The sequence below is a fragment of the Miniopterus natalensis genome, chromosome X (genome assembly GCF_054644295.1).
Source record: "Miniopterus natalensis isolate mMinNat1 chromosome X, mMinNat1.hap1, whole genome shotgun sequence".
Lineage (NCBI taxonomy): Eukaryota > Metazoa > Chordata > Mammalia > Chiroptera > Miniopteridae > Miniopterus > Miniopterus natalensis.
Genome location: NC_142103.1, coordinates 26,733,649 through 26,748,925, shown reverse-complemented (window position 1 = coordinate 26,748,925; position 15,277 = coordinate 26,733,649). Strand labels below are relative to the sequence as shown.

Sequence of the window (15,277 nt, the reverse complement as noted above, 5' to 3'; positions counted from 1 at the left end):
ACCCACCCAAGGCAGTACATTCACTTCACTTATATAATATGTATTTTTTACTTTCACAACACAGAAGTATATAAATGAACAAAAGCCTTTTCTACCTTACTGCCCCTACCCTATTCCATTTTTCTGGGGGGGGGAAAAAAGTTTTACCAGACATTTTTATATGCTTACTCAAACATAACACCGTAACATAGAGCACACATAAATCTATATATCTATGTATCATATACACACAAAAAAGGGGTATTTTGTTTTAAAAAACAAAAGGGATCTTGTCATATGACTTTCCCCCCTCATTGAACAATATAATGAGCATGCATTCAATACAGTATGGATGGTCTATCTCATTCTTTTACACATTTCTTACATTTTCAAGCTTTTTTCAGGTATCTCCTTCCCCATGGCTCCAGTTTCTCCCATATTCAAAAGAACCCCCTCTCAGCTGTTTATTCCACCTCATTCCTTCCCTTCATAGCAAGAAGTCTTTGAAGAAATAACCCCTCTCACTGACTGCATGTCCTGCTCACTCCTCAGTCCTTGCAGTTTGAATTCTGCCCCTCCCCTGCACAGATCTGCTCAAAAATCTAAAGTGTATGGCAGCCCAGCCAATGGGGCTCAGTGGTTGAGTGTCCACACATGAACCTGGAAGTCATGGTTCAATTCCCAGTCAGGACATATGCCTGGGTTGGGGGCTCAATACCCAGTAGGGGGGAAGGCTTGCAGGAGGCAGCCGATCAATGATTCTCTTATCATTGATATTTCTCTCTCCCTTCCTCTCTCTGAAATCAATAAAAATATATATATTTAAACATGTCTTTATTGATTTCAGAGAGAGGAAAGGAAAGAAAGAGAAACATCAATGATTAGAGAACCCCCAACCCAGGCATGTGCCCTGACTGGTAATTGAAAACACCATCTCCTAGATCCTATGTCTATGCTCAACCACTGAGCAACGCCAGCCAAGCAATAAAAATATATTTTAAAAAAGTGCATGTCAGACCCAATGAACACTTAGGAGCTCCCCTCCATCCCCAGGCACAGCTGAACATCCTCCCCTTACAACTGTCTTCCCTCTCGGCCTCCATGACTCTTCTTCTAATTCTTCCCCTCTTCTGACTGTTCCTAATTGTATTATTGCCTCCTTGGTTCCCAACATAGGATGGCATCTAGTGAACAGAAGCTACGGAGTCTGCTAAACATCCTAACCGCACAGGACAGCCCACTGAGACAAAGTATCTAGCCCCAAAAGTGCTGAGGTTAGGAAATCCTGCCCTAGAAAGATATAAGCATGCCCAAGGACACTTCAGACAAATATACGCCCTTTAATAACTAGCTAGGGATCTAGCCCTAAATCCAGATAAGGATTATCCACATCTGCCCCCAAAAGGACACAACCCAAAGTCACATCCAGCTGCTGCAGAGATGTTCCAGGGTTGTGACAGCTTCCATCTCTAGGTTCACAGTCCACTGGCAATGTCATGGGATCCATCAGTTGTTTCAGTCTGGTGTGACTCTTCACCATCCTTCCACCTGTGGGCAAAACTATGCATTTAGTCTTTCTCAACAAAGCTCGTTGTCAAGGAGATGCAGACCATCCTCCTCCACCCCTTCTCTGGAAATTGACTTCCCATTGAGATATGTTCTATTCCAAATTTCTGAATTCACTGAGGGCTTTGTACCCAGATTCCCTTCCCACATTTATCCTGGTGGTGGGTTGGGGGAAAGGATCTCTCAGCATGGCACCATATTTTTGTCATTGGTCTAGAACAGCAAACCTCTGTGCACTGCAGTTGCTGACTCACCTTGGCAGTGGCTTTCATTACATGTTCAGATTTGATCGTCCCCAGTTCTGCCCACTGGGGCTGCAGAGGATTCTCGTCATGGGGCTGAATAGCCATAGCAGTCCTGGACTGCAGCTGGTATGGTGTCCTCTGTAGACAGCCCTGAGGGATTCCCTTAGGGGTGGCAAATCTCTGCTGTTGTAAGCCCAGGGTTAACCCCAGGCCTGTTTTGATCGTTTCTTCTGATATAACTCACTCAGAACATGGACAAGCTTCTTGTCCAGTTCATTCCTGAATACTCTTGGGGAGCAGGTATCCCAACTACCCATTACTCCCTGAGGCACCTCCCTGGCCAGTTCTGACATTTTCTTTGACTGTCTGTGGTTTGAAACTGCTCTTCTGGTGCCAATTTCTGACTTGGAAATAATCTGGTTCCCCAGAACAGGAACCCACTCGAGTTAGCTTAAAGAAAAGGGGATCTGGGTAGAGTGGATTTTTATACAACACAATTGCAGGAAGTGGAAAAGTGGTTGGGCCTTCACTCTCTTATCTCTGGGGTCAGAGGATCAACGCTTCTCTGCTTCTCTGTTCTCTGAGACATCATAATGGTGTCCTCTAAAAGACACTTGGCCTCTGTAAAAGGCATGGCTCTGCTTTTCCCTTACCCAGGGCCAGGCCTTGACTGAGGCCTCCGTGCCATGGTTCTGATCTTGGCCCCAACTCCAACTGAACTACTGCTTCACTGCCCAACACCATCCTGCCTATGGAATCTGCTTCTGATTCTCTAGTGAGAATCTGTTTGGCTCAGGATGGGTCAAATGTCCATTCCTGCTGCAAAAATCTAGAGCCTAGGTAGGAGGGCAAGGGGTATGGGTACCCAGGTTCCTCAGATACTAGGGTGAGGAAGAGATGCAAACAAACAAACAGCACTTCTGGAATGTCGAATACTTATGCTCTGGAACACTAAGAATATCATCAAAACATCTCTCCCACCTCCCACCATGCCTCCCGCCAACTCCACTAGTCCCATTCTCCCAGTTATCCACTTCCCCCCACTCAACACAGCCCCTCCCCCCACCTCCCCCACTCTGAAAATTGATATCCCTTTGGGGTATGTTTCTGTTGTATTTCACATTTCTGAATTTAAGGGTTCTGTAACCAGATGCCTTTCCCACAGTGGTAGCAAATTTCCCTCCCTGGGAAATTCACAGGGTCACACCAAAGGCAGTTCCAATCTTCGGTCCTGCCAGATGCTGGAGATCTCAGCTGTTGGGGCTCAAAGGCGCTCTTTTCTCTTTGAGGTTCTTGGGGGTCTTTTCCCTGGGCATCCACAGCAAAGGGTCCCCAGTAGGCAGCCTGAGATGGAGCTCCTGCTGTGAAGGCTGCCCCTGATGGGGATGGTGTGGGTACTTCTGGGAAGGGAATAAGGGACGTTAGAATTGGTACCTGAATGGCACAGGCAGCTAGACAAGAACGGCTGCTTGTGAGACGGTGGACCTAGGTTTCAGAAACCCAGAAAAATTAAGCATGGCTGTTTCCACTGATCTGAGATGTCCGTGCCTCTGCCTGCCATAAGTGTGTGTTTTCTGCTCCACAGTTCCACGAAGTTACAGGAGGCCTCCACCCAGCTTTTTTCAGCCTCTGCCACCTACACCCCCCCCTCCATCCTTCTGTCTTCCTCTTCCTCCTACAGTCCCAGTAGCGGCAGCCCCCCCCCGCCCCCCCCGCGCCCCCCCCCCCCCCCCCGCCTTGCCTTTCTCCTCACCTGCTCCTTTTGTCCCGAACACACTGGTAGTAGCCAGGCCTGGCTCCTTTGCTGCCTTCTGAGAAAATTCCCAGGAAAATGATGTCTCCTGTAGAGAAGCGGGCAGGGTTAAGGCATTTTCTAGGGGTGGAGGGGGGAGGGACAGGGAGGGAAGACACACGGGGCAGTACGAAGTGGGGTAATCTTACAGCCCGGAAAAGCTTCCATCTCAGCAGTTCCTTCTCTTTCTGAACCTCAGCCAGTTTGGCCAGGGTCAGCTGCAGCTGGCAGGCTGCCTCCTTGCGCTCCATCTCGTGCTGCTCGGTGAGTTCCTTCATATTGGAGGCCAAGGCCTGGGAGGCCGACTTGTGCAGTTTGGTGAAGTCTTGCAGCCACTGCACCCTGCAAGCGTGTAACTGGCCCTGCCTGTGGGCAGAGCGAATGCCCAGGGCCAGGCTACCCCAGGCGCAGGCCTCTTTGGCCTCGCTGGTCATTGCGCTGTTCTCCAGGATGGCCCCGAGCTTGTCTTCTACCTCCACCCAGGAACGGGACATATTCTCCACGTAGAACTCAGGGCCTTTTGTGTCTCCGGCCATTTTCTCGTTGATGAAGGCCACCACATTGCTATGCCGGAACCCACCAGAGGGGTCGTCGGGTCTCAAGGCCATGATGGCGGAGGGCCTTGGGGGCAGGGTGGCTCTGCAGGGATCAATCAACTAGTCCTCACCTCAGTCCCTTAGGGACCGTGAGGGCCTCCGCTTTCCTTCAGCCCCTCCCCCCAGCCTCCTCCCATCCGCTTGCCCTCCTCACCCTCCTCAGACCTTCTCCCCGCCCCACAGGATACCTCCCACCAGGCTTCGCCTCTCCGGGTGGGCTCCGGAGGACGTGTGTGCTGACCATGCCCGCTGGACACGCCCGCTGACCATGCCCCGCACCACTGCCGCCTACCACCCCGAAACCCAAAGACAAAGGGTACCTCTCTTTTCAATGGCGCCGGGGGGAAAGAAAGCCTGAGCGCCACCCCGAGGTCTTATACCCCAGGACTGTTCCAACTTCCAGAGACAGCAAGGGTGGGAGCGAATGCGCCAGGAAGGTCCTTCCCACTCACCCCCGGGACATCGGGGGACCCGCTACAGTGTTGAGAGCTCCTGAAGGTAGAAGAAACAGGAGTGGTCAGAAAGGACTTAGATCCAAGAATGCACAGCGCTTGTAATCAAGTATAAAAAATTCTCACCCCCTCTCACCACCACAATGGTTTGTCCCATGGCGGGTGAGGAAGTGTGAGGGGGCGCTCTCCTCCTGGAGATGGAATGTTCTAGAACAGGAAAGAGCCCCTCCCTCTCTGTGACCTCAGGTTCCCCCTGGGGGAGGAGGGCGGGGCCAGAGAACAGCCCAATCCCCTACTGACCCGGGACTGAGCACAGTAGTCACTCTAAATGGTCATAAATCCTTGCCCTATGTATCCCTGAGACTATATCGAATCAGCCTCCTTCCACAGCCCGCACCGTCTAGTCCAGCCCCTGCCCGCACTCCCGGCCATTTCTCCCCTGCACCTCCAGCGCTGTCTCCTGTCCTCCGTTGTCATCAGAGGGGTGGTCATGTCTCTTTAAACCTCCAATGGCTTCCTGAAGCTTATGGGATAAACCAGACCGACCCCAGGTTGAGCCCTACTTTGCCACTTACTATATGACCTTGTGCTATAACGGAATCTCCGCGTCTATCTACGGCTTACAATAAGGACTGAATGAGGCAGTTGTAATTAAGTTCGGAAAGAGCCAGCACCCTGCCATAATGGTTTGTCCCATGCCCAGAGATGGGCCTCTCCCAGATGTGAATGTCCTAGGAAAGGAAACAGCTTGACCTCTCAGTCACTTCTGGTGCCACCCCTGGAAAATTTTTCTGTAGCTCCTGTTACGCACACCCCTCAATTCTAATATAAGTTTCTAATACAGGAAACTTTTTCTTTTCCTTTTTTACTTAATTTATTAAAGAAAAAAAAAATTAAAACCAGTTCACCCATTTCTCCTTGTCACTATTGCAAATAATGCTGCAAATCATTTGATTTTTGTGTAGTAATTTGATGTCCTGCAACCTTGCGCTCTCCCTCTCTCTCTCTCTCTCTCTCTCTCTCTCTATATATATATATATATATATATATATATATATATAGTCAGTGCGTTCAGGTTTTCTACATAGACAATCATGTTATTTGTGAACAAAGATGGTTTTATTTCTTCCTTCTGAATCTGTATATCTTTTATTTCATTTTCTTACCTATTGCGTTAGCTAATACTTCCAGTATGATGCTGAAAAGGAGTGGTGAGAGGGGATTGCCTTGCCTTATTCCTGATTCCAGTGAGAAAGTTTCTAGTTTCTCACCACTAAGTGTGATGTTACCTATAGGCTTTTGGTACCTATTCTTTATCAAGTTGAGCCATTTCCTCTGTATTCATAGTTTACTGAGAGTTTTTACCATGAATGAGTGTTGGATTTTGTAAAGTGCTTTTTCTGTATCTACTGATATCCTGTGATTTTTCTTTTTTAGCCTGTTGATGTGATGGATTGCATTAATTGATTTTTCAATATCGAGCCAGCCTTCCATACTTGGGATAAATCCCACTTGGTTATAGTACATAATTATTTTCATTCATTACTAGACATGATTTGTTACTATTTTGTTGGGGATTTTGCATTTATGTTCATGAGAGATATTGAGCTATAGTTTTGGTTTTTTTTCGTAATGTCTTGGTTTTAGGTATTAAGGGTAATGCTGGCCTTATAGAATGAGTTAGGAAGTAGTCCAGCTGCTTCTGTCTTCTGAAAGAGATTGTAGAGGATTGATATAATTTCTTCCTTAAATATTTGATAGAATCTATCAGTGAATCCACCTGGGCCTGGTGCTTTCTATTTTGGAAAGTTATTAATTTTTTATTCAATTTCTTAAATGGCTATAGGCCTATTCATATTGTCTGTTTCTTCTTGTATGAGTTTTGGCAGATTTTTCCTTTAAGGAATTGATCCATTTCACCTAGGTCATCAAATTTGTTGTCATACAGTTGTTCATAGTATTCCTTCTTTACCTTTTTAATATCCATGTGACCTACAGTAGTGTCTCTCTTTCATTTCTTTTATTTATTTTTTTTCAATTACTGATGATATTCAATATTATGTTAGTTTCTTGTGTACAGCATAGTGGTTAGACATTTATATAATTTATAAAGCAATGCCCCAATAAGTCTAATACCCATTTGACACCATACATGGTTATTACAACGTTATTGACTATATTTCCTATGCTGTACTTTACATCCCCATGACTATTTTGTAACTGCCAGTCCCCCAAACCCCTTCTATCTGGCAACCATCAGTTGTTCTCTGTATCTATGAGACTGATATTAGTAATTTGCATCCCCTCTTTTTTTCCTCCTCTTGGTCTTTAAAAGTATTAACTTTTAAATGCTTTTACCTATTAAAAGCATTTGGTATTAGCATTTGGTAAAAACATTTTAAAGACATTTGTACTTATTTCTGCACTTGCCTGAAAATCTCCTTTCCAATAAGATCAAAGATATTTTTCAATTAAATTTTCTTATTTTTGTGTTGATTCTCAAGTAATAAACTTCATCAAAGGGCCTGAGATCTTATTCATTTATTCATTTGTGTCCCTTCCTTGAATTTTCTTTATTAGTTCAGAGTTCTTATGTTTTGAGGAGGACATCATCCAAGGATGGTAGATTGATTAACTGATAGCTACGAATTGCGGTCATTTCACATTTCAAAAATGTCAGAAAACAAAGTTTGTTTTAGTTTGCTGATCATTAGATGGTTCCGGAATTTGCAAGGAAAATGTTTTGAAGTAAGGATAAGACAATTGAAGCAACCATTTAGAAAAGTTTCAACTATATCCTGAAGCATTTTATCTGGGCTTCTGCTTTTAGATGTGAAAAAGTTCCCTAATTTATTTATTTTCTTTTTAATAGGTTAGCTCTGGTGATATAACAAATCACATAAATTCTGAAATAAAACTTTAGATTTTATAGTATAAACCTGTTTTATAAATGGGAGTTAGAAAGGGGCATCTGGATTTTTCATATTATGTCTTAAATTCTGGGTCTTATTTACTTTTCCCCTCAGGGAACCCAAGAATCATCAACATTTTCCCTTAGAAATACTTCCGGAGAAAAAGTATAATATATGACCTAAAGTAGCTAACATTAAATTTTTGGAATAGCAAGTGAGGTTAATTGATAAATTAGCAAATTCTTTCGTGTTGGCCTGGCTGGTGTGGCTCAGTTGGTTGAGCACTGTCTGTGCACTGAAAGTCACCTGTTCGATTCCTGGTCAGGGCACATGCTCAGGTTGTGGGCTCGATCCTGGGTTCGAGTGCGGGTGCATGCGGGAGGCAGCCAATAGATGTTTCTCTCTCACATTGATATTTCTCTCTCTCTCTTTCCTCCTCTCCCTTCCTCTCTCTCTAAAATCAATATAAAACATATTAAAAAATTATTCTGTGCTGTACATATATTAACTTTATCTTTAAATAATGCTATCTTTACACATCTGTATTTATCTCTCTGAGCCTCTCCAAATTGTTATGGATAGCTATGAGTTAATTTGGCTGTTAACCCATCAAGTTCTGAGAGCAGCCAGGGGCTAAAAGCCAAAACTTTGGCTCTCATCCACTGACCATCTGTATGAGCCTGACAAAAGTTATTTATCCTGTCCGTGTCTATCTTGTACTCCTCTACAAAATGCAGATAATACCTACCCTGCATATTTTCCGGGATTATTCCCAGAATTAAGTAAAATAAGAGATATGGAAGTATTTGAAAGATTACAAATGCTTGCAAATATATAAGGCATTGATGTAGTATCACTGCAGAGGCCCTTTGCTCATATTGAGTCTAAATGTGCTCCTCGTCCTCAGGATGGGAAGGGAGACAGAAAGAAGTATAGTCCCCATTCTTGCACACTCCTCAATCGCCTCCTCAAACTTGCACAGCTCTAATTGTACCTAATGAAAGAAATGTAACATTTTTAGGTCTCAGTTACGGAAAACATTTTAAATAGAACTGGCCTGGGGGCATTTTTCAGAATAAAATCTAAATAATATAAAGATTGTTCCCGGGAACTGTGCCACGGCTAGATTACACAACTAATAAAAATCAACCTGAGTCTCAGACTGTCAGGCAGCATTGATCACACCTCTCCCAGGTTAACCACAGAGGCAGCAGGCCTTGTTTCTGAGATCCAGAGACCTTGGTCATCATCAGGAACTTCATACTAGTGCTTGTTCATTGGTCAGCAAGCAATTTGTCAGCAGTTTTTTACATGTGAGAGAGACCAGAGCAAGAGCAAACGCATGCAGAGCTCTGGCCTAAGGTTGTTTGTGGGTAAAGGTTAGAGAAGACTGAAACAATCCTTTTTCCTCCTTGAACCCATCAGCCATCCCCAGTGTGAGCTCCCTGCCCCCATCCCCATCCCATGATATTGAAGATTCTGATGGCATGGCCTACATAGTTGAAACTTCGGAGGGGTTAGAAAGGAGACACATAAGAGTATCTTTTGTCTTTGGTCCTGGGAAACCTTGCCTAGAGATATGGTCATTATTACAGAAATTATTTGTTTAAGAAACTCACAGAATGCTTAGCGGAACTCAGTAATAATTTGACCTCCAAGGTTCTGGACTTTGTCTAGTAGCTAGTACTCACGGTACCTGGAAGTTTTTTCCGGCTTTAAAAGCTTTCTCTTGATTCACTTCTTTTTGCACCTAGGTTAGTATATCTTTTTGATCTCTTCAGAACTTCATGGCTCTCTGTTATTGGACCTGTTGCCCAACTGACCTCTTTTAGATGCTTTCCTATCAAGTAGCTCTCCTAACTCTGTGGCATATATTAACCCATTGCTACCAGTGAATTGTTTTTATTATATAGGTTATTGTTCATAATTACTATATTACATATAAATTATAATTATTATTTGTTAAAATATGCATAACAAGTAATCCTAGCAGCAATAACAATTCTAACTACAATTTATTAAATATCTACTATGTAGCAGATGCTGTATGATGTGTTTTATATATTTTATTTTAGTAGTTACCACAGCCTGGAAATTTCAGATATAGTAATCATTCCTACTGAAAATGGTAAACATATTTTTGCTCATGGTTGTATAACTAAAAGAATTTCTTTCTCCAACCTCCAATGGAAACACCATAAAGGACTTATTATTTTCATTTTTCAGTTGAGTAAACTGAGACTAAGAGATGTTACATAACTTATCCAACTATATAGAGCAAGTTGAACCCAGTGGATCTTCGTTCAAATCTGGTGCTTTGTTAAGAAACCACTACATTATTTTCGATCCCTTATTTAGCCTACCTGTTTTCTCCCAGGGCGAAATACATTTGAGATAGCTTCTTTCAGGGCATTGAACATTCTATCTACTTCTATTGCTGTGACTGCTGGTCAAAAACTCTCTTTCGCTGGAGTTATAACATAATAATGGCAAGTAAGTCTCTTCCGCCTATATGGATGAACACCATGGAGCAGATGCACACCTGTCACATTAGAAACTGTACAGAACACTGCATACCTAGCAGAGGTGATTCTCTTTCTTGTGTTCAGTATCTTTTTTTTCAAACCTCAATGGAGAATTTTTTTTAATTGATTTTTTTTTTTTTAAGAGAGGAAGGGAGTGGGTGAAAGAGAGAGAGAAACATTGATGTGAAAGAGAAACATCTGTCAGTTGCTTCCTGTGTGCCCCTACCAGGGGTCAAATCTGCAACCTGGATATGTGCCCTGACTGGGAATTGAACCCACAACCCTTTGGTGCAAGGTAGGATGCTCCAACCAACTGAGCCACACCAGCCAGGGCTGTGTTCAATGTCTTTTAAAAACTGTGAATCTTTATCTTACCTCCATCCCTCATACCTACCCTAGTCCCATTTGTCTTCAGATATAGCCAGTATATTTCCTTTTGGTAGAATGCTGATGCACAAAAACTTCATAATCTTTACCCTTGTGGTACAAGAATACCTGAAAAATTATTCTGAGTCATATTTAAATAGGAAATGTGATATTTGACCAGCCATATATTTGAATCTGTAGAATGGAGAGGGTGGGGGTTGATGCCAAAGTGGAGCAGAGAGAACATGTGTCTTGAATACATACCCTTTGATGCTCACTCATTTAGTCAACTGACATTTGCTGAGCACCTACTATCTATTAATTTAGGTCCCAGGAATAGACTGATGAACAAGAGCAACAAATTCTTTGCTTATACTTACCAAGTAAACAAATGATAGACTATCAGAGAGAAGAACAATGTTGAAGTCCATGGCTTCAATAGGTTTAGTGTACTCAAGGAACAGAGGGAATGCCATGTGACTGCACCCTAATTAGTGAAGGACAGAGTATTATGATAGGACAGATCATGGGCCCTAAATGAAGTAAGAAGACATGAAAAGGTTTATCACTGAAGTATTGAAAATAGGGTCAAGAAGAGTCAAATTGATTGAACCAAAGTGTACCTTTTTGCTTGAGATATATATATATATATATATATATATATATATATATATATATATATATATATATATATATATAGTCTTCAGTGTATGGGTTTTGAAGAGGCTATCAAATATCTAACAAAAAATGAAATGTTCTTACATTTGATCCAGACTAGGCATATCTTATGTCTTTAGGTTCTAGGAACCTACACTGAGGAAGAGAGAAAAGTGATAGCTCAAAATCTACATTTAATAACTGGATTGCATCTGAACATCAGAATGGGAGTGATTTGATAGCATCCTTCTCAGATGACATGGGCATCGGCATAGTCAGAAGTACTTGCCAGTAATTAACTTTACTAGAAATCCAAGAAGCAGTTGTTTTGATTAACTTAGTTTATAAATCCATCATTTTGATGAGTACTAAGTAGTATGAATACTAACAATGCTTTGAGGCCAACATTAAGTTATTGCTTATCATGCTAATCCCATCTGTCTGGATTGTTATCACTTGATTTTTAAAATACTTGGTTTTGAGTACCCTTGGCACTTGGTATTTTTAACAGCAGGTATCCATTGATGTTTAGAACATATATGATTCTGGTGTGTCCCACCAAGAGATAAGACATTTGACCTTCTTCTAAGTCTTATCAGGTTGTTTCTGATTTCTTCTTCACAGTTTCCAGTTTTCCTTTCTGTGGTTGATATTTTCTGTAGTACATGTACAGTAGGGTAGGGAAAGGTCATGGTGTATGCATAGGAAATTAAGGCAGTATTGTGTTCCATAAATACCCACATATGAGTTTACCAATTAATGGCCAATTTCTAAAGTGACCTTATGGCGAAATTCAATGTTGAAGCTCTTTTACAATGCCATTTTTGGTGCATAAAATTAATCCAGGCTGACCACTTTCTACTAGGATTTGTCCCTTGTGGGAAGCCAGAATTGGACCCCTGACATATCTCAATAAACACTGCAAAAAGCTATATAAGTTAACAGGTATCTTCTGTACATTGATCTGGTTTTTGATGTGTATCCTGTGAAAGTACATGTTGGCTTAGAAATCAATGGCAAAATTAAACAATCTTTGGAATATCTGGTAATGGACTAGGCATAGGGGCAGAGCAGAAATGACTATACTTCTAGTTATAGTCTTTCTCACAAGTTTTCACTATCAGATTTTCAAAATATTTATCTCTTATTAACCAATGTCACCCTAAAATTTAATAAAAAATATTTATCCCTGGGAAAGAAGTGTGACCATCTTATGGTTCAGAAGTTGGGTACAGCTGTTCTATGTAGCTGCCTTATGGTCAGAAATATCCATATTAGCACTTTATTTCATATCTCTCTGTCAGTTGAAGTAGAAAACTTCCTTTTTTTTTTTATGCTGTTTCTGATTTTTAAGCAATGTCCTAAATGGAAAAGTCAATACTCTTGAAATATATATTGTACAAACAAAGTTGTAAACACCCAATAAAGCTATTTTGCTGTTTCTCTGTTCCTACAGAAACTCGACATATTGTATGAAGGTGTCAATGTCCTTGACTGTTGCAGAGAATGAATCAGGCCTGTGCTACAATAGCAGGATCCGCTATTTAGAAAAATCTGAAGTCACTAAAAGAAAAGAGATCTCCTGTCCAGACATGGATGACTTTAAAAAATCTGATCAGGAGCCTGATGTTGTGTGGTACAAGGTAACTCAGTATGGTGTTAAATGCACTATTGTACCTTAAGTCAATAACTGGTTTAGGGATAGGAAAAGGGAGATATTTTATTTTTTTGTTTTTGGTATTAGATATTTTACCGAGAAATCACCAGATCCATAGTTAAATAATACAGAGATATAAATCTTATATACCACCGGTTTTCATGCACTTCCACCATCAGCTTTCAGAAACAATCTCATCTTTTCCGACTGCTAAAAAAATAAGTAAAATCTCCCTTCACTCTAACTCATGAGAGCAAATGGGAAGAAGACTTAAGATTTAAGAAAGTATTTGAGTGACATAGAAATATGAATTACTGTTAGGAACAAAGCGCATCATTAGAAGTAATGGTACTTACAAAGAATAACAATTATTATCATGGTCTGCATTGTGAGAGCCACTGCAGTTAATGCAGAGGAGGGAAATGGGCCCAGTGCAGGGCGTGTGAACACCAGAAATAACATGTTTAGTTAGAAATAAACAATACTGAAAAGTTGCACAGAAGAGAGTTAAAGGAACTATTTACTGAGGTGTGGCATGGGAAAGGAGCTGTGACACTGGAACCTGGCAAGAATGGTATGGGCCTGTCCAGACCTGTCGTCTTAGTGGAACATATGGACTATGCAGATAGAGGGGGGGGGGTAGGAAGGATAAATACCCTATCCCCTCTTAACTTCTGCCTTCTAGTTTCTTGCTAGTACCTCCCCCTATCCCCAGTGTGAGCTCAAACATAAGTCAGAGGGCAGAACCAGGAGTTAGAATAAATAGTATTCAACTTCCCTGGTGATAGAGTAAGGCAGGCTAGGGCAGAGAATAGATCCAGGAAAGGAAGCAGAGAAATAACCTTATAATATTTAAGCTATGATAGTTTGCCTGCTAGCCAGAGGCCCTATGGTCCTATAACAGGACTGAGCACCCTCTGTCAGATCTGAGCCACAGTGGTTGACACACAGTAGAGTTTTGAATGTGATGGCCAGAGATGACCAAGGAGGTTTTCTGCACAGGTGCTGTGCACATTGTTGAAACAAAACATAAATAAAATGTGGAATAGGTTGTTTCTATCGGATCTGACAGACCCTTAGTTACCAGGGAAGCCTAAGCCCTAACTCCTACAACTGCCAATGGTTTCACATTTGGAAGCCTCTCCATTTGACACCTGGAGAACTCACCAATAGGCACCAAGAGCATGCCCTGAACTAAAACCTCAAGCCTCTATGCAAACTGTCCTCTCCTTTTTTATTTCTTAAGGAAGATAAAATTCTGACAGATAAAAAGAAGCATGATGTTCCTTATGCATAAATATAGAATATTCATAATTTTGCGGGACTATTTATGTCATCATCAGCCTTGTTAGTGATCCTTAAACATTTGCTATGTGCTATTCACAGTGCTAAGCTTGGTCACTACATTATCTCATTTAGGTCTCAATGCAACTCTGTGAGGTGGGCATTGTTATCCTCATTTAATAGAGAAAATAGTGAGGCCTAGAGGGATGTAGAAACTTATCCAAAGTTACTTAGCTAACAAAATCTGGTTTTGTATTTAAGGCAGTGTGACTCTAGAGTCCCTTTCCTGAAATGGGCCTGGGGATAAACCCAGCCTTGATCACAGACGCTGCTCTAAGATGCAGCACTGGTGCAGAGGATCCCACCAGAAGATAAAGTAAGATGGTTTTATTTCAATTTTATACTTGAAGAAAGGAGTTTGACTAGCTCAAAACTTAGCAGCTAGGAGTAAAATTCAGGACATCAGCCTCCTCTTATAATATTCATTCTACTATTTCGTCTTATCTTTCTGCTAATGGATACATATACACATATTACTCTTCAGCTTTCCTCATCACACACAAATGTATCATCAACACCATTCCATATTGATAATATAGATCTAAATCATTTTTAATAGCTGTTTCATAGTTCATAGGACAGAATTAGCTTTGTTTTATTCAACTATTCTTCTGATGGACATTCAAGTTTTTCTAGTTTTATTTTTTAAACCACAGTAGTGCAAGAAACATCCTTGTAAACACAAATATATCTTTACATTCATGACATACAAGATAGGAATGCTCTCTGTCACCACCATTATTCAAACTTGTTTTAGAGGTTCTAGCTAATACGGTAAGAAAGTTAAATGAAATATGCTCTATAAATATTGGAAGAGACAAAATAATCTATTTTTTCAGATTATATAATTGTATATCAAGAAAACCCAAAAGACTCAACAAAAAGAACAAAATGAGAATTAATGAGATAATTTGGTAAAGTAGCTTAATAAAAATATACAAAATATTCAACAGCTTCTTTTTGCTAGCAATAATCAGTTAGACATGTAAAAGGGGAAATGAAATTATTCCATTTACAATGATGAAAAAGTATAGAACATTTTGGAATACATTTAACAAAGATGGGAGGAGAACTATACAAAAATATAATTTTATTGAAGGACATAAAATATGGTCTAAATTAATGGGGGGACAATATATTTCTGCATGGGGAGATATCAAAATAAAAAAATTATGTCTTGCCAATT

The 15,277-nt window shown here is 41.2% G+C and overlaps 1 protein-coding gene across 1 annotated transcript in view; it reads left to right on the top strand.

The window, feature by feature from the left end:
- IL1RAPL2 (interleukin 1 receptor accessory protein like 2) overlaps nt 1-15,277 on the top strand; it is an 892,733-nt gene that overhangs the window by 482,268 nt on the left and 395,188 nt on the right. Inside the window, exon 4 of the mRNA XM_087813552.1 lies at nt 12,547-12,733. Within this exon, the coding sequence (XP_087669678.1) occupies nt 12,547-12,733 (187 nt within the window). The remainder of the gene's footprint in view (nt 1-12,546; nt 12,734-15,277) is intronic.